This window comes from Dromiciops gliroides, chromosome 4 (assembly GCF_019393635.1).
Source record: "Dromiciops gliroides isolate mDroGli1 chromosome 4, mDroGli1.pri, whole genome shotgun sequence".
In the NCBI taxonomy this organism is placed as follows: Eukaryota; Metazoa; Chordata; class Mammalia; order Microbiotheria; family Microbiotheriidae; genus Dromiciops; species Dromiciops gliroides.
The window spans coordinates 258,677,857-258,704,198 of record NC_057864.1 but is presented as its reverse complement, the minus strand read 5'-3'; the positions used below and the strand labels follow the sequence as shown (position 1 = coordinate 258,704,198).

General features: G+C 49.7%; 1 protein-coding gene across 1 annotated transcript; it reads right to left on the bottom strand.

Annotated features, from left to right (window-relative positions):
- Positions 1–1,759: 1,759 nt before the first annotated feature.
- On the bottom strand, positions 1,760–23,390 carry VEGFA (vascular endothelial growth factor A; the record flags this gene model as incomplete). The annotated part of the gene is made up of 9 exons (XM_044002178.1): positions 1,760–3,948; positions 5,946–6,101; positions 6,260–6,391; positions 8,276–8,347; positions 11,671–11,703; positions 12,212–12,288; positions 13,852–14,048; positions 18,536–18,587; positions 22,587–23,390. Coding segments are annotated over 8 exons (1,491 nt in total), but the record flags the coding sequence as incomplete, so codon positions are not given.
- Positions 23,391–26,342: the final 2,952 nt, after the last annotated feature.

Here is a 26,342-nt window from a genome sequence, read left to right as displayed (position 1 = left end):
AAATTGTTAAGGTTCTTATCTAGGACTTTGCAAATGCCACTCCCCAATGCAGCAAGTCCTTCCCATTTCTGTCATCTATCTAAATATTCTTCCCCACCCCCACCTGCACATTCTTTCAAGGCTCACCTCAAGTCCCACTTCCTCCAAGTCTTCCTGGACTACTCCAACCTACCCTCTATTGCACTTATAGTCTGGACCCCTCTCTATCCTTATAACATACACTGCACTCTTCCATCTCTGCATCTTTGCCCAATATGTTCCTTCTATCTGGAATGCTCTTTATTCCTCTTTTTGCCTAATTTCAACTCATCCCTTAAAGTTCATTGAGAATGCCACCCCTTTGGGAAAGTCTTCCATCATCACCCCAGTCAGTAAATTTCCTATTGCATAAAATATTTCATTTTGCACTTCCCATGTCATATTGTGTTGGTCTTCTCCCCCTTCTAGACTACAAGTTTCATGAGGTCAGGGTCTATGTCTCATCTAAACTTTGGATCACGTCCAGCACCTGGCACTGTGTCCTGCATACAGTACTTGCTCAGTAAACACTTTGGTTTACCTTGCCTTCAAATTGTTTAATTTTGCTCTTTACTTGTTTGGTTTTCTGTTTTTGACATCCCATTTAGATTTTTGAAGGTAGGTTCTGGCCTTCTATTTTTTTATCCCCTGCCCACCTTCCCACCCAAATATAGTCCTGGACATGTAAAAGATAGTACTATTGAGAAGAGAATTTAGAACTGGAGGGACCCTTAGAGATCACCTACTCCAAAACCCTCATTTGAAAGATGAGAAAATTGAGGCCCAGAGAGGGAAGGTGACCTGCACAAGGTTACAAAAATTGTAAGCCACAAAACCAGGATTCAAACCCCAGTCTTCTGACTCCTTTAGTGATTGAGGAAACAGAGAAGGTGACCATATTAAGTGGTAGGAAGAAAGGAAGAAACTAGAATATCAGCACCAGGGATAAGAGGAGGAAGATTATTTAACAGCCTTATTCAACACCACCCAGAACTGCCACCTCAAGAATATTCTGCATTCCCACTGAGGACAGAACAAAACTGAGTTTGTGCCATAGCAACAAGCTGGGGCAGGGGTGAGAAAGTCATAATGCCCACCACTTCCAAGTGTTTGCTTTCTTCATTCTATGGGTCAAACAAGTGATTCAAGGGGGAAGCATCTCTGTCCAGAACTATATTACAGAGTTCTCAATCAGGTCCTATAGATCATCCCCACCCACATCCACCACCAAACCTTTCCACTCCCATCTTCCACTAACCCAGCCCAATGGAATGGAAAACTCAGAGGAAATCCATGAATTGATCCATCTTCTTTCTCCCCTCTCTCTGGCAGTGCTCAAGACCATCCCATCTCAACCTTCTCCTCTTCCTCTTACCAAGAAGCAGAGTAAGGCACTGTTTGACCCCTGAAGGCAAATCAACAAGCCCTTAAACTGCATTCTCCAAGATCCCATTTAAGAAACAATTACTCTTTTACTCCCTATACCTCCCATCCCCACCTTTCTCCACCCCCCCCTTTCAGACTAGTTAACCCCAGATTCTTTTATGCCCCAAGTGGCTTCCAGCCAGAGACCCAGTGAATTCAAGGCCCTTATCCCAAGACCAGTACAATGAGGTCTTCCCAGAAATCTACCCACCAAGGCAAAAGTAGAAACCCCAGATTCCTAATAGGAGATAAAGGGATATAAGGGAAGGAAGTAAAGGGAATTAAAATGGAAACCAGAAGTAGAAACGGGAGGAACTTTGAGATCAGAATTAAATTTTTTAATACAAAAAGCTTCTTTTTTTAAGATATAGCTGTATTTTTGTTGTTGTTGTCATCGTTTAAAAATAAATATGTACTACGGAATATCTCAAGAAACTGTACTAGAGACAAAGATGTGATGTTAATATCTTCTTTCCCCACAATTATTACGGATAAACAGTAGCACCAATAAATAAATGATAACAAATATTAAAATTAAAAAAGAGAGAAATTTAGTATGTAGAATTTTCTATTTTTTTCTTATTTTGTTTTTTACATATAAAAAAAACAATGGCGAAGTCTATTTCATCCAAATCACATATATACATAAACATATATATATATATATATATATATACAAACACAAGTAGCCAAATATATATATAGTATGTAGATGTATATTGAAACCTTATTTCAACAGGAATGTGTGGGGGGAGCAGGGAAAATGAGGAGGGGCAAGTGTTAGAAAAATTAAATATCTGTTCGGGGCATGCTACTGACCATCGCCAATGGTTTCTCCCCCCACCCCAAATCGAGGTGGGGAGATACTGGAAACATGAACTTTATCCCCCCCCAAAAAAAATACAAATAGAAGAGAGAATAAGAGAGAAAAAGAGAAAGAGGTATATTTATAAATAGTTGAAATTAAATATTAACCAAGAATACTGAAAAACCCTACTCTTTTAATTAAATTAACTGTTTTAATTTCTAATTAAAAAGGGATATTAAATAAGTAATATAAAACACTTTTTTCTTTTCTCTGCCTCCACACCAGGCATATGGATCCTGCTCTGTCTCTCCCCACTGTGGAGTGGGAGACAAGGTCAGGGTCCAGGGTCAGGGAAGCACTCCCACGCCCACAGCCACCCATTCGCCCTTCACCCTTCACCCTTCACCCTTGTCTGCCTTCAGACAAGCCAAACTCAAACACCCTGGGGGAAGCTTCCTAGTGGTTTAGTAGTCTTGAGGGTTTATCTCTGCTTCTGGAGCCTGCCTCACTGAGCAAGAGGAAGACAGAGGGGGATAGCTTCTCCTCCTTGGGAAAAGGTGTGGGGAGGGGAGGTTACATTGGGGGAGAGGGATATATTATCACACAAAATGCACCACCCCCTGTCTCCACAGCATAGTAATACCCCTCTACAGAAATGTTCCACTGTGTTTTGAAGGGTACCCAGGCAATTCAGACCCAGGGGATAGGATGTCTTGTCATCAGGGGAGTTTGGGGAGCACCCCAGCACTGTAGCATCCTCTGGTCCCCATTCCTCCTAACCATGCTGCTTCTTCTTCCCTGTCTCCCATCTCTCAGCCCTTTCCCCATCTTTGACAAAAAAAAAAAAACAACAGAAAAACAAAAACAAAAACAAAAACCAACAACAACCTAGGGGACAGGTCCAAGGTGCAATCCAATAGAGGAGTAAAATATGGGGACCACAGCTGAGTATGTCAACATGCCCTCAAAACCCAGAGCCAGGCATCAAATTCAACCTCCGCGTGTTCAGTCATTCTTCCTGGGGCCAGCAGGACAAGGCAGGGCAAGAAGGGACAGAGTGGAAGGCACAGATAGATAGCTCTGGCCTCCCCTAGAAGAAGGTGGCCATGCCAATATCACTGCTCCCATCTTTTCCCAGCTGGATTCTGTGTGGGTATTTTTTTCCCACTCAAGTCCACAGCAGTCAAATACATCCAGTGAAGACACCAATAACGTTAGCAATGTTAATTATTAAAAAAGAATATATATATTTTATATGTACATATAAAATATATATATTTATTTTTATATATATGTATATATATATATGAATGCATGTACGCGTGTGGGTGTGTCTATAGGAATCCCAGAAATAAAACCCTCTAATCTTCCTGGCTCCATGATTTAGCAGCATGAAAAACAGAATTGCAATCCAACTGGAAGAGGGACCCCTGCTCCGTCTCTTGCCCGGGAATGCTTCTGCCGGAGTCACACCTTCCGGACTCAAAGTGCTATGCGCCTCTCTTCATCCTTCATTTAAGGTTTCTTTTGGATTAGTGTTAGTTTCATCATCATTGGGTTGTCAGTGTTGGCGACGGTGGTGGCGGTGGTGGTGGCTTGTGGTTTCTCTTAATTGTTCTGATTTTTTTTTCTTTTCCAGGTCTGAGAGGTCTGGCTCTGGAAATGCCGAGGGGGCTCACCGCCTTGGCTTGTCACATCTGCAAGGAGAGCCAAAGACCAGAAGGGTCAGAGACCATATTAACCGCATCCAAGCAATTCTACTCCCCTCCCCCACTTCCCATGAATAGTCCTACACTTGGCAAATAAATATTAGGGGAGGAGATGAGGTCTGAAACCTTTGAAGGGGGGTGGAATTCCAATTTGACATGGTCTCTATCTCCAGGGAGCCCCACCCCACCTCTGATGGGGGAAATACAGTCTTTGCCTTCAAAGAGTCCCTGAGGCTGATGAGGGAGACATAGTTCCTGCCCTCAGGGAGCCCCAAGTCTGAAGGGAAAGACAGGCCCCATATTCAGGGCCCTCCTGTTCTGATGAGGAAGATACAATGCTCCTGACCTCAGGGAGCTACCACTCTGATTGAGATGAAACAGACACGACTCACATTTACAAAGTGACATAGTAGCAAGTACCAACGAACAGAGAACCAATTTAAATTATATGCGTCAAGCACCTTATAAACCTTTAAATGCTATTAAAATGTCAGCTTTTACTATTATTATTTGTTAGTAATAAGTGCTGGACAAGACAAAGTAAAGGAGTGATCAGAGTTCATTGGAATCAAACAGGAAAGGGCAACTCAAGGGTGTGAACTATGAACTATATGTTTTAAGAGTAATACATTGTTGAGTAGAGCAGAGTAGGGAGGGTATTCCAGGCATCAGGTATGAACGATGCAAATGCTTGGCAGTGGGAATATTGCATTTGGATAATGGTAAGAAGTAAAAAGTGAGGATGAAGTTATAGGTGATCCCCCAAAGCCAAACAAGAACCAGCCTCTAAAACACCTAAATTTTGGCAGGTCAGGTGACATAAAGAAGCCAAGTAGAACTTTGGAGTGTCCCTCTTCCTCCAACTCAGTCTGTGAGTTACACCAAAGCAGAGCCAGGGAAGCCTATCTGGCAAACACCTATGTGAAGAATACGTGCAGACTGATGCCAGGCATCCATCCTCTTGCCCCCAATTTACTGTCTATTGGTTCTAGGGGAAGGAGCAAAGGAAGAGGGGATCAGAAAAGGGAGGAAATTAGGAAATTCTGCTGTAGAATGCTTTCGATGAAGAGAACTCCAGGTCTTCTCTTCCATCCTCTTGACCCTAAGACCTATCCATCACCCACAACATCCCTGCAGAGCAGCTGCTTAAGGGAGACTGAGATCACATCTAGCAGACTAGTGGTGTGGGCTCAGAGAGTAGAAGGAGGCAGATCAGGCTGGACCTGTGAAGGCTGAGGTGACTTAATTGGCTTTTTTAGTCTAATCCAGGTGCCCAGTAGCCTCAGATGCTCCCACCTACATATTCCCTCCCCATCTCCAACTTACACCAAACTCTCTTCCCACTAGGAGAAGCAGACAGATATATCTTCTCTACCTGGCTATAGCTGCAAGGGTATCATCTATTCCTAGAACCCCAGGGAGGACAGCCTGAGCTGTCCCCTTCTCCTCTCCCCAACACATCCTCTGAGTTCTATATCAGTCCATGGGACATACCAACATCTCAAGGTCTTAGTCCTCAGCATGCCTGCCTCCTGGGCAGTCACATGCCTGGGGGTGCGAGGTAAGTGAGCAAACAAAGCAGGCCAGGCAGACACTCTTTCTAGGTCTTTATTAGTAATAACAAATGGGAAAAACCAAGGAGGAGAGGAGAACTACTTAGGGTTTCCACTAATCTTCCCCATCCTGAACCTTTACTCTCTTCAGTGTAGAGGCAGATAGGGGCCATCCAATTTGCCCCAACAACAACATTGTATGGTATAAAGAGCAGCAAACGAGGAGTAAGAAGACCTGGGTTCTAGTCCTGGCTCTCTTCCATTCTCTGGGATTCAAATTTCCTCATGTGTCAAATAGAGGAGAAAAATATCTTCTCTGCCTACCTGAGGGTTGTGGGGAGGTGTTATAAAGATCCAATAAGACAATGCTAGTAAAAAACAATGAGAGATAACAAAGCAACACAAACACACATTATTATTAATAACAACCACCTGGATCCAGACAACACAGCACATCAGGGGCGTTACCCTCCACGACAACACCACCACATGGAGCCACGCCAGTCTGTGCACCCTGCCAACCGGAGCAGCTTCCCTGGCACCCAGCCAGGACAGAACCCCGACACTCCCCCCTCCACGGGGGGGATCCTGAGAGCAGGAGAAAGTAGCAGTCATAGAGCAGGGAGCTAAAAGCCAAGCGAGCAGTCTGTCTCTCTGTATGTCTGTGTCTCTGTCTGTCTGTCTGTCTGTCTGTCTCTCCTCTCTCTCAATCTCTCTCTCTGTCTCTCTCTGTTCGGGAAACCAACCTGCAAGTTCGTTCGTTTAACTCAAGCTGCCTCGCCTTGCACCTCGAGTCTGTGTTTTTGCAGGAGCATTTACACGTCTGCGGATCTTGTACAAACAAATGCTTTCTCCGCTCTGAGCAAGGCCCACAGGGACTGCAAAAAGGCAAAAGGAAAGAGATCTAAGCTAGAGCTTCAGCAGAGGGAAAAAAAACCCATCCCCGTGCAATATACCCCCACCCCCTAACACATCGCCATCATGGGTCCCCACCGCCCTTCAGTGCCCTCTCCCGGTCGTGCCATGACCGACCCCACTCCCCATTCCCAATATCAGAGAGCTACAGCAGAAAGAGGCAAAGAAGCAGCTTTGGAGAGGCCTGCATGAGCAGAGAGATAGAGAGGACAGAAGGCTGGTCTGATGGGGCAAAAGAAGCGAAGACACAGCGTGCTTGAGCAAAGGCAGGCTTCAGGACTCCCAGAAATGGAGGTGGGGGGTTTCCTCCTGTGGCATGGTATATAGGGCAAAGAGCATGGGACTTGAGTTCAGGAGAACTGAGTTCACGTCCCATGACTTGTGTGAGCTTGGTCAAGTCACCTGCCTCTCCAGGCCTCAGTTTCCTCCTCTACAAAATGAGGTTGTTGGACCAGATGACCTCTAAGGTCGCTTCCTGTTTTAACATGCCAAAATACCACAGACCAAAGAAAGACTTGCAATGAGGCGCTATCCTGCCCACTTCAGGAAGTTGGGGTGGGGTGGGTGGGGTATGAAGCTAGCCTGCAGATTCATAGCTCCATAGAGATATCATGGAAGATTTGGATTCAAATTCTGCCTCAGACATTTACTAGCTATGCGACCCTGGGCAAGTTACTTAATCTCTTTGGGACTGGTTTCTTCTTCTATAGAATGAAGAGATTTGATAAGATGATCTCTAAGGTCCCTTCCAGCTAGAAATCCATAATCCCATGATCCTGGGAAGACAGAAAGTCTAACCCAAGAAGCTCCATTGAGGAGCAAAAGAATTTGGCACTCTCCTTTGCAAAGTCCCTCTCCACCAATTCCCAGATACTATTTAACATATGGTGCTGATCCCAAAAGGGCCTGACTTGTCCCCCCAAAAGGAATCAATGCTGCAAGTATCATCCTTTCCAATGGCCCCTGAGACACAGAGTCATACAGGTTCTAGACCTCTTCCTAACCTATTGCTTGAAGAGAGGTGGGAAGCAGGTCACAATACCCTCTCCAGAACCAGCCAGATAAAATCCCAAGAGGCCAGGAGCATCCTAGACCTCAAACCACTGCTGCTCTCTCTTTCCTGGGTGTAGGTACACCCTCTATCCCAGACACACATTGCCTTGCTCCCTCAAAGATACAACAGGAGAAAAGGTTCTTCTAGGAGATAGGGTCCATGTTAATGACCATGGCCTCAGCTGAATTAGAAAAACTTGGAACCAGAGAACCTTCTCTCCACTTTGGCAAGGAGCCCTTCTCTACCCTCATCCTGCCATGGGATAGGAGGAGAAAAGATGGCAACAACACTATTCCTTAGATAGAACCTTTCCCCATCCCCAGTCCTAGCCCACTCCACCTTCCACATCGTCGCAATGTCATTCACTCATGTACACATACTCCTTCCCCAAACCCTCTTCAAATGATCCCCTCCCCATCCTTACCCAAGACCCCCCATTTGATTTCCAAACAAATGCATAAGCCAAGAGCTAGATTGGGCAGGCACCACTTCCCAGTGCCCATGCCAACAGAGACCCGCCACCAGTGCCCAGTGGGTAAGAAAGTCTGTGCCCAGCCAAGCCATAGCCCCCCACCCAAGTCCTCAAGAACCCAGGGCCCTAGCCAGAAGGCCACCACCACTTTGACCCCATCGGTGCCAATTAGTCAAGTGGAAAGAATGGAGACACTAGGGAAGGGGGAAGGAAGGGTAAAGATAGGTAGGGGTATCACTGGGTGCTACAAATGGAGGGTCTGATTGTAGGGAAAGGGGATTAAGGGGAAGGGGTGTTAAATAGCGCCGGGCACCAACGTACACGATCCAGGATTTATACCGGGATTTCTTTCGCTTGCGCTTTTGCCCCTTCCCCTTTCCTCGATTTGATTTTCTGGAAAATAAAAAAACAGAGACAGAGACAGACAGAGAACAGGGTGGGGGCCGAGGAGGGGCAGGAGGAAATGGAATGAAGCAGAAAGGGTTGGGAAGAGGGGAAATACACATCCCCTCCTAAGCCCAACATCCCAATGGCTTCTCTCCCTAGAAGGGAGAGAAAGAGAAGGAAGGGGGCTGGGAGTGGGGGGTGGGAAATGGTCTCGGGGGACAGGGCTCTGCAGCATAGCTACATATGTGGGAGTGCACCATGAAGAAAGCCCTTTCTCATCATTTTGATGACTCTGAGGAGATGGAAAGAGATGATAAGTTTCCCATCACCCCCAAAGCTCTCTCTATTCATATCCCCCACCTCTGCTGAGGGCACAAGATCCAAAGACACTGGGGCTTCAGGCAGAAGGCACAGGGGCCATATTTGTTCCTAAAGCATTACTCTACTTTGGCAACTTACCCCACCCCTATCTGTGATGGGAGTGGAAATGGCATTAGCATTGATTAGCCCTGGGTTCAAATCCTACTTCTTATCCTTATTAACTCTGTAATCCTTGGACAAGTCACTTAACCCTCTGTGTCTCAGTTTCTTCAGGTGGGAAATGGCATCATAATAGTGCTGCACTACCTCGCTCTTGGGCCTCTGTCTCATAGATGGGAATTTTCACTATCATTGGTGTCGTTATAAATAAGAACATAGCCATCCTTTATCTAGCTCTTTAAGGTTTGCAAAGTACTTTACAAATATTATCTCGTCTGATCTTCATGACAACCTGGGAGGTGCTATTATTATCCCCATTGTCCAGAGGAGGAAACTGAAGCAAACAAAAGTTTGTTATTATTATATTTATTATTCGATCATCATACACTATAATCATAATAAATGTTATGTGTTTCTTTTAAAATATTAATAATTAGTATAATAAATATAATTATTAGAAAATAATATTATTATCATTATTACTATCACCATGGTGCCAGCCATCCCTCTTGAGGCTTAGAGTCACACGGACTGGTAGAAAACACACTGAACTGAGAATCAGAAGACCCAAGGCCCATTAGCCACTTCACCAAGACTCAGTTTCATCAACTTTATAATGGGGATGATAACACTTGCACTACCTTTCCCTCACAAGATGGTTAGGAAGAAGACAGGTTGTGAACCTAGAAGGTGTGTAATTATTGTTACCATTCAAGGTACTCCAGATCTCTGGAGACAGCCTCCCTGGGAGGAATGGTGGGGAAATATCACACCTCTACCAAACAGGGTGCTTCCTTCAGTCTCAGCAACATGGAGGTGGGAAGGGAACAGGGGGAGAGTGCTGAGCAAAGGCTCCAGGATTCCAGCCAATGGCAGACATGCCCTTTAAGGGTTCTCCCAGGAAGGATGCAGGGCAACAAGGAAGGGGGAAAGTGTCTAGTAGCACAGAGCTTGAGGGGGCCAGGAGAATGATGCCCTCCAACCCCATTTCCGTGTAGAACAGTCTATGAACTGAGAGGGGGCTGGGCCAACAGCCCTGACTCACGCTCCTGGCTTTCCACTTAGCAACATTAGGAATCACCATAAAGGGGGATGGGTCAGAGAGCCCAAGGCACTGACTGAGGAGTGAGCATGGTGTGTGGTGTGTGTGTGTGTGTGTTTGAGGAATGAGCTGAGCACAGCCACGATATAAAGGCCCATGCCATGGACTGGAGAGCCATCCTGGCCAGTGGCAACCATCCACTCCCAGGAAGAGGCCACCCCCCCACCAAGAGCCTGGGGGAAAGAGGGTTTGTGGGTATAAGGGGGAAGAGGGATGGAGGGGGTGTGGGAGGGGAGAGGCTGGGGCGTAACTTGGCAGGGTATCCTCCCCAGGCCCTGTCAGAGCCTGTCTGCCTTCTCACAAAATTTTCTTCCAAGCTACCCCATTCTAGCTGCAGGCAAGGCTGATATCCTGGGAACAGGCTGAGGTGGGGGATAGGGGGCTGGGAGTCATAGGGAATGAGGAAGGGGGAGAAGGGGTGGGTTGTGGCCCGATTCATCCCCAACAAAAGGAAACCATCATTCCTCACATTGTCCCACAGTTCGGGGAGGTAGATACACCCCAGGGAGTTTTGCCAAAAAGGAAGGAAAAAGGGGAGGAGAGGGGAAGGGGGCCCTCCATCATTCTCCTGGGGAGAATGCATAGGGAGTAACAATAAGCAGCAGAGGTGGGGAGGGGAGGAGAGAAGGGAGGGTCCTAGGAAACCAGGCTCAATCACCCACACAGTCTCTCCAAAGAGCACTTCCAGCCTGCTAGCCCCTCTGCCCCATTGCCACTGAAACTGCTTCAACACTAAGAGAACATGCTGGACTTGGAGGGGAGAGAAGGAAGGTGCGGCCCAGGGGCAATGGGCGAGGGTAGGCACAGAGAAAAGGGAAGACAATGTGTTCTCTTTCAGCCTCCATCTCCTTCCTCTTTAGGCAGCCTGACTCAGACCTTCTATTTGGTGGCCTAATAACCAGCCCTTTACATTCATCAGTTTCTAATGCTACTGTGCCTTGAGTGTCAGCCTCTGCCCTTAACAATACTCTATTCCCAGACTACAGAGCCCCTGAAAAGTGAGGAACTTAATTGAGTCAAACACTAAAGTCTATTAAACCAAGCTAGCAAATCTACCATCTAATCCAGAAGAACGTCACATCCTTACTTTGACCCCAAAAGCATCCAAGGACAGTGACAAGGTAGAAACCCCAGGGGGGACCCATTTCCCCTCCAAGTATAGCCTCCAAACCTGAGTCACAAGATAGCAAATGGAAATATACCACACACGCCCTCCACCACCTGTTTCCCTGACAGTTCCAACCCCCTGCCTATACCCCCACCCTGTGGCAGGGTACCAAGTGTTCTAGGGGTTGACAACCCACCTGAGGGTCAGGCTAGTAAGCAAACAGGGTACCAGGACACTACAACAACATCAAGCCAGACCATATAGAAAATGAAGTCCAGACCCAGAGTCTAATAGCTCTTCCCAGCAGGTACAGATGCTTTGGGCCAGGATTTCCCAATAACCCTCCAGCCAAATTTCAGGACCTAATTAATCCTGGAAGGAACCCAGTGGGTTCTCCACGTGGCATGGTAGAAAGGGAACCATCTAGACCACACAAGAATGAGGGTGCCTTCCACTCCACCTCCAAACCTTTCTCTGCCCACCAATCAGTTCTCCATACTTCTGCCTAGCCTTAGTGAGGCCTGAATAATGACCCTGAATAACAGAGCAACAGAAGGGGCAAAGAGTAAAAAAAAAAAAAAAACCAGCAAGACAACCGGCCGAGAAGGGAAAAAAACACCAAAAGTTATGTCCACTTACTTCTCTTGTTTTCCTTTGACATCTTTCTTTGGTCTAAAAATGAGAAAAGGAAAGGATCAGAGGAGGAAGGTAAGAGAACTGGCTTCCTGCCACCTTGAACAGTCTCCCTCCCCCCCTCAGTACTAGGGGAGCCCGGAAGAACTCGGACTCCTTTTCCTCTTCTCATCCTCACTCTAGGCAGAGTCCCTTTCCATGTTCCTGCCTTCTATTCAACCTCTCCATCAGCTCCTGACCACAAGGAGCTTACATTCTACCAGAGGAAGCAAATGTGTATGTATATAAATATATGCCCCCACCCCAACCCCAGCCCCTCTGGGAGACCCTTAATAGAAAAGGTCTCCTCTAAGAACCATGTCTCCATCTCCTCCCTGCCCACTCCATTCTCTGTTTCTGTGTCTTTGACTTCTAGGACCTTCTCGTTTGTGGCCTTCTCATGTCTGCCTACTCTCTCTGACACCCCTTCTCTCTCTCTGACCTCTTCGCAGGCCTGATCTACCCATCCCTTCCCCAAGAACACCTCTATCCATGAATCTCCCCTTACCTGCATTCACATTTACTGTGCTGTAAGAAGCTCATCTCCCCAATATGCTGGCCCTGGTGGGGTTTAATCCTCATGATCTGAGAGGGCAGGAGAACACAGTAGTTAGTGACCCAGCCAGCCACTCGCCCGACACCCCCCTGTCTCTTGCCACTCAACACCCGGAGGTCTCCGGGGATTAATAGTCCCCAGGGAGTGAAGGAGGTAAAGGGGGGGGGGGTTAATGGCTGTCAATAGGACAAAGCCATAGAGCCCCGCCCCCTCCTCCCCTACCTCCTAACCCCAATAATCTCAGAGAGCTGATGTGGCTGCTTCGGGTTGGCCGAGCTGGGAATTAGGGTCCTGGGTTGGCACCATTTCCAGCCCCTCCCCCCCCACTCCCAACAACATGCCCACATCAGACTCCTGGTACCCACAAAATTCAAATAATCTGGTTCTTCTTTTCACCCTGCCCATGCCCCATTTGAAGGAATAATTTCATTTCCCCAAAAAACACTGGCTAAGGAAGGACAAATCCCTCACCAGATACCTATTCCTAGGTTCTCAGGGGAAAATGGGGATAGCAGGGAAGAAGAGAGAGACAGAGGTCAATATTTTCAAGGACCTGAGAACTAAGAGATTAAATGCCTGGTCTCTGGAAGTCTATGCCTCAGAGGGCAGTGCTGCCAGTTCCCCAGGGTTCAGACCTGGGAAGCAGCACCAAGGGCAGGACCTCCAGGGCAGAAAGGAGGAGTCAAAGCAAGAAGGGGAAGAGAGGAAGGAAGGGAAAGAGATAGAGCCAAGAACTTGAACTGGGGTTTTGTACCATGAAGGAGTCCTAGGAAGAAGGGAGGATTTTTTTTTCTTTTTTTTGCGGGGCAATGGGGGTTAAGTGACTTGCCCAGGGTCACACAGCCAGTAAGTGTCAAGTGTCTGAGGCTGGATTTGAACTCAGGAACTCCTGAATCCAGGGCCGGTGCTTTATCCACTGCGCCACCTAGCCGCCTCCAGAAGGGAGGATTTTTTAGGGAAGTGATTGTATGAGGGAACTAACTTTTTGAACAACCCAAACCCCACATCCCTGGTAAGTCTCCTAATCCAGATCAGTCAGAGTTGACCCATTACTCCTGAGCAAAGTCCCAAGGACAGTAGGGAAATTCCTCTGGGAAGAAGGGGGTGGAGAGAAAAGGGACAGACACTGTGCCTCCTGTCCCTGAATGCCTCCAGAAACAAGGGGCAAGGGGCCAGGACAGGAGAAGAGGTGGAATAGGGTTATGGGTCAGGGACAGGGCTTCAATTACAAAAGGAAAACAGGTAGAGGGATGTCCCTAAGACATCTTTGCCTCTAAAGAGGAACATTTGCTTTCCATCATCTGGGTCCCAGATGGGTCATCTTGCCGATGCCCCTGCCTCCAAGCAGGATTCCCCATTCAACCAGTCGCACTTCAGGAAAACAGGACATAAGGAGAATTGTCTATCCTATTCTCCTGAGAAAGAGATCTCTGATCTCAAACCCTCTTGCTGCCAAAAACCTCTCCCTTCAAAAATGTATAAACTCTCATTAAAATTTTAAAATGATATAATAAGTTAAATTTAAAATTAAAAAAACTCCTTTACCCAGGGAGAAAGCTTCACTCCCATGACCCCAAGACAGCTTTCCTCACCTGCATGGTGACGTTGTGCACCTCGTAGGGGACACACTCGAGTCCCTCATCATTGCAACAGCCAGCACACCTCATCAGAGGTACACAAGACGGCTTGAAAATGAATTCCACCTCATCTGGGTATTCTTGGAAGATGTCCACCAGAGTCTCGATAGCCCGGCAGTAGCTGCGTTGGTAGACATCCAGAAATTTCACCACTAAAGGAGAAAAGGCAACTTAGGAGTTTGAACAAATGGGTTAACCTAAAAGAGCCTCAAGAAAATATCAGAGTATGTCTTCTGACCAGCCAGTATTCCTTTGTGAGAGGGTCCGGCCCCAGCACTTCATAACCTTCAGAAGGAAAGGGGGGGAGGGGTGGTGCTGATGAGGAGAGGGACACAACTAACCTGCTGCAAGTAATATGTTTGTGTAAAGGGTTTTGTCTGACTCTTCATGACCCCATTAGGGAGTTTTCTTGACAAAGATACTGGAATGGTTTGCCATTTCCTTCTCTAGCTCATTTGACAGATGAGAAAACTGAGGCAAACAGGGTGAAGTGACTTGCCCAGGGTCACACAGCTAGTAAATGTCTGAAGCCAGATTTGAACTCAGGAAGATGAGTCTTCCTGAATCCAAGCCCAGCACTCTATCCACTGAGCCCTCACTGCCCTGTGTGAAAGAGTACTGAATCTAAAGTCAAAAGACTTGGTTTCAAATTCTGCCTCTGCCACAAATTAGCTGTGTGACCTTAGGCAAGACTCTTTCCCTCTCTAGGCTCCAGTCTCCTCATTGGTAAAATAAAGCAGCAGGATTAGAGAAGGAGGAATAATAATGACATTTATATAGCACCTACTATGTGCCTTGCACTGTGCTAAACACTTTACCAATATCTCATTTGATCCTCAAAACAATCCTGATGGGTAGGTGCTATTATCCCCATTTTTACAGATGAGGAAATTGAGGCAAACAGAAGTTAAGTGACTTGGCCGGGGTCACACAGCTAATAAGTATCTGAGGCCAGATTTGAACTCAGGTCTTCCTAACTTCAGGTCCAGTGCTCTATCAACTGAGACAATGAGTCTATGAATTAGGTTGTTGTGTTTTTAAATTTATTTTGATAAATGTAATTTAATATAATTGGTTTCTTTTATAATCCTAAGTATTTTATTGTATGCATTTAAAAACATCCTGAGAAAGAAGTCCATAGGCATCATCAGGCTGCCTAATGGGTCCATGACATAAAAAAAAGTTCCAAATTCCTGAGGGTTCCCTTAAGTTCCATGATCCCTGCTCACGTTACCTCTCAAAACCTCCATTTTCTCATCTACTAAAATGGACTCAAGGCTCTCGAAGTAATTTCCCAGCACTAATGTCCATTTCTTAACTGCCCTCCCCCACCCCCCTATCCCTAAATCCCTCCAGAACTCTGCTGGCCAACCACAGCAAGGTGCTCTTTCTGGGACACCTTCTGCCACACCTGGCAGGCTGGAGAAGGCTAGAGAAGAAAGTGAGTGAGATGTAGGTGAAGGAGCAAGGGCCAAGGGAGAGAAAGAAGGGACAATCCATGGCTTTCTCAGAGGGGGAGCCTTAGGAGTCCCACACATTTCAGTACTACCTCGACCCCTCCCTCCCTCCTGAGGGGCAAATCCTCTCTCTCTGTTAAGAGTCAATCCTTACAAAACTCGGGTTCACTCTGCCCCATACCCTGAGCCTATACGGCTACTGCCCTTCCCTAGTCTGGGTCCCTGTGTGCTAGGGAGGGGGGCAGAATGGGGAGGGGTGTCGAGAGAAAATAGAGAAGCCTGTTTCACATGATCAACCTGATGTAGAGAAGGAAAAGCCAATCTTTGCATGCCTAGGCCTTCCACTCTCACCCCTGTTGGGGACCTCTAGGGTTTCCCAAGACTTTCCCAACACAAGGGAAGAAGCAATGCCAGAGGGTGGGGAGGTCTCTGGGGAGCAGGGCCACAGGGCAAGAAGCTGGCCTTCCACACCCCAAGCATGTGCCTGAAAGACCCAACTTCCTGGGGAGAGGGAGAAGCTAAGGAGAAAAACAGGGAGGCCTCAGCTAGGCAGCCCTGAGAGTCGGCGGCCACCGGGCATGGCTAAGCATGCCAGGTGAGAGACCAATAGCCCTGCCTGATAAGAGCAAACTGCTTGCATCATGGAAAAAAAAAAAAAAAGCCGTGCTGCTGCTCCCGCTGCTAAGCATTTCTGGAAGAACTGAACAGGTGACGAAGAGCAACAAAGGTTCTCTGGGCTAGGTAACGGGGCAGAGAGCCTGGGGTGCAGTAAAGCATGAAAAGGTAACTTGGGGTCAAGGGGACAAGGCACTCGGAGGCAGCAAAGCACACTCAGGGAAAAAGTATCGACAGAACCCAGGGAGGTTCAGAAGAGGAAGAGGCATGATCCAGTGACAGAAGAGCTGGACACAGAGCCCTAGGTTCAAATCTCAGTGGTTCTCCTTACTCCCCGGGTGACCTTGGGCAAGTCAACCAATAATCAATCAGTATTTATTCAGCATCTACTCTGTGCCAGGCACTGAGCTAACTAAGCACTTCTCTGGGCCTCAGCCCCTTAATAGGTGAAACGAGGCGGGCTAGACATCCTCTGAAGTCCTTTCTAGCTTTATATCTATGATCCAGCTAGTCAAATCCACATGGTTCCCATCTCTTTCCCCTAGGACCCCACCCACCCTACCAATCAGGGTGCCAAGTACAGAACCCTAGACAGGAATTAGGAGGTCTGGGTTCTAGTTCCGGCTTTCCAACTGACTCGATGTGTGTGATTGAGTGAATGAGTGAGTATTGGAGACCCGATTTGAACTCAGGTCCTCTTGACTTGAGGGCCAGTGCTCTGTCCACTTTGCCATCTAGCTGCCCCCACTTTTAGCTGCTTGAGGCACTGAGTTTAAGTGACTTGAGAAAGCTAGGCTGTGGCATAAAAAGTACATGAACTCAGCACTTATTGACTCCATCACCTCAGTTTTTCCATATGCTGTGCTAAATTGCCTCCCTTAGATATATACATATCTATTTAAAATATGGCTGGGGGCCAGGAGGAGATGGTAGACCCGTCCTCTACTTCACCCTGCCAAGTTTATATGGCTGGAGAGGACTGAAAAGGGTTGGCTGGGAACAGCAGGCTGGAACTCAGGAAGACCTGGGTTCTTATTCAAGCACCAACTCCTATCAAGCCACAGGCTGGTTGTCAGCCCTCTCTATACAGGAAGGTTCTTTGCATCCCTGATGGATGGATAGGAAACCAAATGTCCATAAAGGACATAATGGTTTAAAATCAAGCACTGAGAAAGACAATAATTGATCTCGGGGGTTTCTGACCCTTGCTTGCTCTAACTGGGTTGTGGGGTGGGAAGAGGAAAGAGGTGGCTAGATCTCTGGCTGGTTTGATGGAACCCCATCCTTCGATGTCTCCCTCCTCAAGCCAGGGGGTGGTACAAAAAAGGGTTGGCCTACAAGCTGGGGAGATCGTAGACCCTTCCGAGTCAGTGGAGGCCCCATCAAAGGAAAAGGAATTCTAGGCTCTCCAGGGAAGAGAGGGAAGAAGTCTGTCACACTAGAACAGGTCAGAGAGCTCCCCTCAGCACCCATCCCAAGCCCCTCCTGCCGCTACCTCCCAAAGGAGAACTTCCTTCACACTCAAGCACACCCACAAACACGAATCTATCCTCTCACACAAGCACACATGCTCAGCAGCCTCAAGTGTCCTGGGTTTTCTTCATTTATTGCAGACAACCTTTTCTCCAGCAAACAAAGACCATTTGTCTTCTTTCTCTCAAGCCACGAAGACCACTGGGAAAGGCTGGGGAGGCAGGGGAGAGGCTCTTGAAAGGGGGAGTGAGGGGAAGAAGAGTGACTTTCTAAGGGTATCCATGATGGTCATGGGTGGGAAAGAGGTGAGGGAACCATTCTCCAGCTGACAGAGAAGGCAAGGGACAGGATAAATGGGAGAAAGTGGAGCTAATCAGGGATTCCAATCCCAAGGAGAATGGGAAAACAGCCTGGTATGGCCCTTTAGAAAAACCCAATCCTAAGCATACCCTGTGTCTTGACACAGAGATGCAGAGTGATGGGTGCAAGTGAAGGGGATGTCTGCCATTAAAGTGCCAAAGGAGAGCAGAGTAGGGGTTCAAGGGCTGTAAGAAGAGTCAGGGAGTACTCGGAATGGGGGCCCTAGCAAACAAAAGACAGGCAGGGTTTAGGAGGGGAAAGGGGGTGGTGAGTCAGCTTCACAGCTACAGCCCTCTGCTGGCACTAAAAGGAAGTTTACCCCAATAACATCCCTGTTCCTTAGTGCTTGGGGGGTGGTGGGGAAGGGTAGATAAGGGAGGGGAGAAAAAACTCCCAACCTTCTCCCTGGATGGGGGACTCTGGGACTGGATAAATCACTCTCAGTCTGGTACCCCTGCTTGGCCACTGTCCTCTTTAAAAATTCAAGTTTCTAGAGGGTGAAAGAAGTATAAGCCCTGTGCCTGAAAACATATTTGCCCAGCCAAGAAACAGATTGGACCCCACAGGAAACTAGCAGCTTAAATAAATGTCTGTGTCTGCCCCCACCAACTCTACTCTTTCCCTCTGCTTCATCCCCATGAGGGACCTGCACCAGAGAGTAAGAGACAGGGGCTGACGTGCCCACCCGAGACATGGAAAGACTTAGGGCCCATGCTGTATGTGAGCAGACTCACCCTCTGTAGGTTTCCTTTCTCCTTCTTCTGGGGTGGGTGCTGCCTGCGACCACTGTAAACAAAGCAGAGAGTGAGATAGGGGCATGGGGTACAGGAGTTTACATAGGCTAAGCCAGACCCAGACCCTTGACCTCCTTTCCTTTAACCTCCAGTGTCCCTATCCAACCCAGAGTTATAGACCAGTGTCTCACAAACACATGTGAGGTCTGACCTCAGGGAAAGGTGTGTTAAAAGGGACCTCCTCCAGCCCACACACAGCTTACCATCAGAGGAGAGAACCATGAGACCCCCTAATGATAGATCTAGGAGAAGCTAACTAGTTATCTAGGTCTGTCCAGAGTTGCCAGGCCTTTCTTCAACCCCCTTCTCGGTTCTCCTATTCTACTCCTTCCACACTCCTCCCTATCACCCTCAAAAAACTCTAGTCACTTCACTTCATCAATCCTCCAAACTACCTGTCCTCAACACATACACCCTGGTCCAAAGGCACTTACTTCAATTAAAGGGGGAAAAACATGACCGAGTGGGCAGGAAGGAAGGGATCCAGAAAAGAAAGAAAGAAAGAAAGAAAGAAAGAAAGAAAGAAAGAAAGAAAGAAAGAAAGAAAGAAAGAAAGAAAGAAAGAAGGAAGGAAGGAAGGAAGGAAGGAAGGAAGGAAGGAAGGAAGGAAGGAAGGAAGGAAGGAAGGAAGGGAAAAACCAGCACAGGTGACCTTATCTAGTTGACCTGACAAACACAAGGGATGGGGGGGGGGGGCAGAGAATGGAAGGCTGACACCCTCCCCAACCAAAAACCATCTCTTCCCTTTCCAGAAATGCTCAATCTGACCCTCAGGTAAGGGGCTGCTTAGTTTGAAGAAAAGAGGGGCAAACTTTAGTAATATGGCTACAGGGCCCTTCCAAACTTCATTTTCCATTCCACCCCCTAAGTCCAGATCAGTCTCTAGTTCCAAGTTCTCTCCCAAACCCTTTCGCTATTTCCTGATCTCTTCTCTCCTGTGGAATTGGGGGTTCGCAGGTTCTACCATTTATGTCTACCTATTCCTCCCCTCTCCAGCTCCCCCACATCCTCATCCCCTGATCCTAACCAGCCCCAAGGAGGCTGCTTATCTTCCAGAGCACTCTGGACACTATGTCTCCCCCCACCCCCAACTCCTGGCAGGCAGCCCCTCCCCACTGACTGTGAAGGTCAACAGACAAGAGCCAGGACACTGACAAAATGGATGCCCCCTTTCAGGCCCAACCCCCATAGCAGGAGATCAGGGGAGGGGTGCCAGGCCTCTCCATATTAACTCCCCCCAAGGACCTTGAGACCCTTTGGGGCCAACTGAGCAGCAGATGGGGTTTCCTCCAGCCCGGTCCTCCCTGTTCACTAGGCTTTTCCTCCAGTATACAATCCCCAAACACACAGACACACACCCCTCCATTCTCTATGCCAAAAGCAGATGGGGCTCTTCTTTAGGAAGGATCACAAAGCCCCAGACACACGTCCCCAACTTTATCAAGGTTTCTCCCTGTTAACGGTCCTAACCCCATAATACCCCTTTCTATGACTTGGTCTCCTCAGCTGAAAAGGGGGTTGAAACTAGACGGAGCCAAGATCCTTTCTGGCTCTAAATCCTATGGCTTCCCTGCCCCGAGGCAGGCTGTCTCCCCAGAAGCTGGCTCTCTAGCTTTCCCTTTGCCCACCAGCTCCCATGCCTCCCTAATATTCCAATTCTCTCCGGGCCCTACTAAGAAGCTGAGAGTCCCAGCAGCCTTGTCCCCACCTCCCAGGTCCCCTAGGCCAGAGGGAACCTTCCCCACGATCCCCACCACCACCACCACAGTCACAGAGAGGGGGCGGTGCCCAGTGGGGGAGGGGCTGAGCGGCTGGTGCCCTTCTCTGGGGGCCTAGGAAGGTCATAACTATAGCTAGACAACCCTTCCCTAGTCCTAGTCCAGAGGCCTACATCTTGGGGGGTGGGGGAGGGGTGACTGTGCCAGATCTTAAGAACTCATAGGAATAGAAGTGGATTGCACTCAACTTCCTGGGGGATGTCGAGAAGTAGTTCTTGTTGCTAGTTCCTGGGAAGGTAGGGAATGTGATTTTGAAGAGGGGGGCAACTGGACAGTAATTAAGATCTGGCTGTACTTAGTAACTGTGCCTAGGACTGGCAAGAACACCTGCCCCAAACTTCATGGCAGTGACCTCCAGGGTAGTCTGGGGCACGCATTCAAACTCAGAGAATGACAGCCTTCCCAGAGAGCCAGGGTCGAAGGAAGCCTATTTCACAGCGCCTGGGGGAGGGGAGGGGTTCCAGCCCGGTCTTCATTCCCTCCAGTTTCTTTCCCCCAATCACCATATGGAGGCTATAAGGAAAGAGGAGGACTGGGAAATAGTCAGAAGCAGCCCGGAGTCCCGGTTATTACTATCCCAGCACCAGCCCCTAAGAGGGAGAAGGAAAGGCATGTATGCCGAAGCAAAAGAACCCCACTCTCCCTGCCCAGCTAACCCTGAAACCCAAATGTCACAGCATTTTGGAAACATTCTCCACAAAGTGGGAGGTGCAGGGAAGACAGAATTCAGCTAGGAGAGCCAAACCTCAGTATGTAAGCCTCCCTTCTGTGCCCCCCTGAACCGCCCCCCCCATCATAAAGCCCCCGTCCAGCTACACACAGGGCCATGGGGGGAGGGGACAGGAGGCGGGCTGTCACCAGGTCACTACAAGGGCGGAGTCGAGACCAAGCGCCGCCCTGGGCGGGCTCTCCCAGGCCGGGTCCACTGGCAGTGACCGTCCCTTTCCCAGGCCCCGCGGGCGGGAAGGAAAGAAGGGGGGAGGGGGAGGAAAGTGGGGGGGGTCTCACTGAGCTATATAGGAGATTGGGGGGGGGGCTACGCTCCCTCCTCGATTAAAAACAATACAGGACAAGAGGGGTTTGGTGGTGATGGGATCAGAAAGCAGCTGGAATCTTCTCTCGTGGCTCAAAAAAGGGGAACGGGTGGGGGGGCTCTCAGTGCTAGGAAGTTGGTAAAAGGGGTGTATTCGAATTTTTCTGACTGGAAAGGAGTCGGAGAGGGGGGAGCTGGTGGGGGAAGGGGGGCTACCCTTCGGCACCAGGCTGTGGCTAGCTTAAAGGGTCACCTTCTCCAGGGGGAGATCGGGGGTGTGTGTCCATGATTTCTGGGGAATGGTGAAGAAGTCTCTCCCAATCCAGGGACCCCGAGCTCCGGCCCAGGCAGCTCCAGGGGAACACGCGGCCCGGCCAGTCCCGGGGCTGATGTAATCGGCTTCGCGCAGCGCGCCCCCGGCGCCGAGAAGGGGGAGGGAGGGGACTGAGGAGACCTGAGAGAGGCGGGGGGAATGGAGGCTTTACAAGCTGCACTCCTGGGGGTACCAGAAGCTCCCCCACCCACAAACTTTTCTCCAAACTCATTTGGGTTGAGGGGGAAGGTTGGAAGACAAAGTGACATGACCTGAGCCTCTGGAGCTCTCTCTTTAGCATGCGCTCAAACCGCTTCCCTCCCTAGTCTAAAATTCGTGACCACCTCCCCATAGCTCCCCCCCCCACCAGGGGGCATGGCTCTCAGCGCCCCCATGGCCCAGTCTGTTTGCTGTGGGACCCGGCGACAAGGAGCAAACTTGAGCCGCCGAAGCACTAGCCCAGCCCCTCCAATTCCCTCCTCCTTCCCCTCCCTTCGGCCGGGATCCTACGTGCGTGTGGCTCCGGTGGGTGGGCAGGGCCCGCGTGGGCGGCGAGACCCCAACCAGATGCTCTCCACCTAGCGCGCGCCCCCTCTCCAGTCCGCTGCACACTTCGGGGGTGGGGGGGCACTTACTCCCTAATGCTTGGTGCCCACCAATACGACTGGGGCACAGATCTCACCATCCCCACTCCCAAGGTTAGGAAAAGGAGCCCGCTGCCCACCCCCCCCCCTTCCCCCAGCTTCCTTCCACGCTTCACTGCCAGGCACTATGCCTCCACCACCACCACCCCCCCACCAGCTTGCCGGACACTAGCCGCCGCCGCCACCACCATCAAGCACCCCTTGCCAGCACCAACTAGCTTACCTTAGCATGATGGAGATAGAGCAGCAGGGCTAAGCACCAATGTACCCAAGTGAGCATAAAGTTCATGGTTTCGGAGGCCCGGTCGGGGCCGGTAAGGCTCTCACTCCCTTGCCTCCCTTTCTCGCTCTTCTGCGGCTGCGGCGTCGGTGGCCTTGTCCCCCCGGCGCCTTCTTCGCTGTCTCCTTTTTCCCCCGGGGCCAAGGCCCGGGCCAGGGCCTGGGGCGCGCTAGCGGGCTGGGCGCTCACTGTGCTCTCTAAGGCTTCACCCGTCCATGAGCCCGGCTCCCTAGAGCCGAGCCTCTGCCGCTCCCGCGGCCCCCGCACCTCTTCTTCGTTTTCTTCTTTTTCTTCTTCCTCCTCTTGTCGCCGCCGCAGCTGCCGCCGCCGCTGCCGCCGCTGCTGCTGCTGATCCGGGCCCGAGCGAGCACTGCTCTCCGCTCGGCACAGCTCGGCGCTCCCGGCGCGGACCACGGCTCCTCCGGAGCGAGAACAGTCCAAAAGTTGGACAAAAAGTTTCAGTGCATAGTCTCGTACCCCTGCCCCCTCCACCCCGCCCCTAGCCGCTGACCGGGGTTCTTCTAAGGCTCGCTTGCAGCCGAGCCCGCCGCCGTCAGAAGCCGGGGAAAAAAGAAAGTGTGCGTGCGAGGAGGTGTACCCCCTCTTGTCGGTGCTTGGCGGGGTAGCTGGCGGTGGTGCGGGGGAAGTGTCAGCCCCGGAGGCGCTGGGTCCCCGGGTCTCAAAGCTGGGGGGAGGGCTCAGATCTCTTTCTGCAGTCCGTTCCCTAAAATAAAAACCCGAGGTCACTTACTTTCCTCTTTCCCTCTCAAGACTCTTTGCTCTTTCTCTCTCCCCTCGGCCGGTTTCCAAAATCCAGAGAGCGATCTGAGGGAGAAGGGGGGAATCCCCCCAAGGGAAAAAAAAAAAAAAGTCCTCCCGACTGTAGTAAGGAAGGAGGGAATCGAAAAATAAATTTTAAAAAGGAGACGGTGAAAAAAAAAATGAGAAGCAAACGAGAGCAACCCCAACAGTCAAGCGCAATGTGCAGACAGGGGAATATGTCGTTCGTCCTTCCCTTCCTCTTCGCTGTCTCTACCCGGCTCTGCTCGGCCGTTTCTCCGCCTCTCGGTCAATTTAACTGGGCCTTGAGGACCGCCTCTTTTTACCATCCCCCGCTCTGCGCCCCTCAAAGGCTTAAAAAATTTTTTTAGCTCCGCCCTTGCCCTCCCCCCCATACCTTCTCCGCCTCCTCTCCAGCCATCCCTTCCCCAACCCCCAGCTAATGTGGAATTAAAAAAAAAAAAGCCATTTCGCTTTTTCCTCTATGTCTAGTAACCCCTCCTCCCCAGTCCCCTACCAACCTATTCCCCGATTCCTTTCCTGCTACTGCCAAGGGATTGGGGGTCTCCCCACCCCTTCTATATCAGCGTTAGCGTTATAGAAATCTGTGTATAGAAACACCCTTCTTTCAATAGGGGACTTCCCTACAGGTGGGGAGGAGTAAAAGTTCCGACCTTTCCCACCCTCTCCCCTTCCCCAGAGAAACCTGTTGCTGTTAAAGAGGGTACTTTTGTCTCCAACCCCCCAAATAATCAAAGCTGAGAATTACCATAGCCCCCAAGAAATTCAGTTACAATCTCTCTCTCTCTCTCTCTCTCTCTCTCTCTCTCTCTCTCTCTCTCTCTCTCTCTCTCTCTCTCTCTCTCTCTCTCTCTCTCTCTCTCTCTCTCTCTCTCTCTCTGGCAGAGTTGGGGGAAGGGGAGAAGGCAGAGGGAGGGGAGATATATTTAGGGTTATGCAGGGACAGGGGCAGTCAGACCTTCCTCCCCCTCCCCTCCCCCCCTCCCCGCTGAGAATCTTCTGGAGCGTACAACGATGGGCATAATCGGGGGGAACCTTGAAATGATCCCTGATCTTCTTCCTACGCACCTCACTTCCCCCCCCCACCCCGAGTAAAGAGAGATGTGAGTGGGGGTCGAGGAAGAGGGGAAGGAGAAGCAGGCTACCCATTTTCTCCCAAGTTCACCTGGCTAATGAAGCCGGCCATGGTGAAGGAGCGCCGCCTAGTGGCTACAGACGGGAGACCCTGAAACTCTAGCCCCAGGGCTGGCTGAGCCCTGGTTAGGTGGGGGGTTACTGTTGGAATTCCGTTTTTGAGAGGGTAATTTGTTCTTAAAAGTACCTACTTCCTCTTCCCCCAGCTACATGGTTACTGATGGAGTGGACTCAAGCACAGAGTCGCGTAGTGGAGGTACTGAAGAAAGAGGCCCAGAAAGGAAAGAGAGTCCTTCGTGCCTGAAGGAGTTTAAAGACTGATGGGGGAGAGCAAGGACCCCTGCCCTTTGGAGAACTCCCAGCCTGGAACTAATAGGAAGCATTATCCGTGCAAAAGAACAGGAATGGATCAGCCCCTGTCACGTCAGTGCAGAGAGAAGGGGGCTGGTTCTTGTGGGATGAATACAGACAGCCTTCTTGGAAGATGGCAAAGTTTGGAAGGAATCAAGGCCTGACTGGGCTGAGCTGACTGGAAGCTATGACCCTGAGGGGAAGCAGAGCTGTTAGAGCCCACGTCCACACCAGACTGTCTGCTGAGTCTGGCTCAGCTGGGAGGAAGAAGCAGCTGAGGAGACAGAGGCCCTTGTTCATGATGCTGTGGGGACTGGCAGGGGCACAGTGGCCATGGAAAGCCCGGCCTGGGCCTGACGTGATGATTCAGGCTTAACCCACCAGCACTTCAGCACGTTTACACTCAACAGCTACCCAAGGTTTCTCCCTACACACCCCCCAGCCTGGGGTCCAAGACTGAGATTATCCACTATTTCCACTTTCCAATTACATTTCTAGGTTATTTGCATGGGATTTGGAATACTGCTCCCCCTTCAGTCCCTCCTATCTCTTCCAATGTACTTCTGGTACCCCCTCCTCTGTGTTCTCCCAGCCTCTTCCCCTCTCCTGTTCAATGCTGCCCTCCAGCCCCTTCCCCTCTCGTTTTCCAGATAGCCAACCAGCCCTCAGGTTGGGCTTTGCCCAGCTACTCCTGGGCTGTTCCTTTGGAAAGAATTAGGGGCTCAGATGCCTGTGGGAAGAAAGGAAGCTAGCCTGTCCCACTGCCTACCACAGAGCTTGAGCTAAAAGTACACAAAGATCTTCACAGGGAATTTATCAATTTAGAACTGGAAGATACCATAGAAATCACCTAGTCCAAACTCCATGATTTTACAGATGAAAAAACTGAGGTCCAAAGAAAGGAGGTGACTTGGTATAGGAGTCAAGTAAATGGCTATGAGGATTCAAACTCTTGTCCCCTGATTCCAAATCCAGTGGATCCTTCTTCTCAGCCCCCTCCAACCCATACCCTCACCCCATAAATCACTGTAGTGCAGCTGGGTTAGGTTTAGCAGGGACAGGAGCAAAGACTGAGGGTCAATTTAAGGCAAAAGAATCCTGAGAGTTCATCTTATCCGTTCCTCTGCTTCTGCCCCCTATCTTGTCCCCAACATACTGAGAGAGACAGAGACAGACAGAGAGAGAGAGAGAGAGAGAGAGAGAGAGAGAGAGAGAGAGAGAGAGAGAGAGAGAGAGAGAGAGAGGGAAGATGCAGCTACCCCAAGGTGGGGCAAGATCACACCCTCATACGCCAGACACTCCCACCTATCACCCACCCCAGTCTCATCATGGAAGGAGATATGGTTCTGAGCAAACTCTGTAGCGGGAGGGAGACAGAGTTTCTGTCCTTCTCATCTATATCCCCTCTCAACC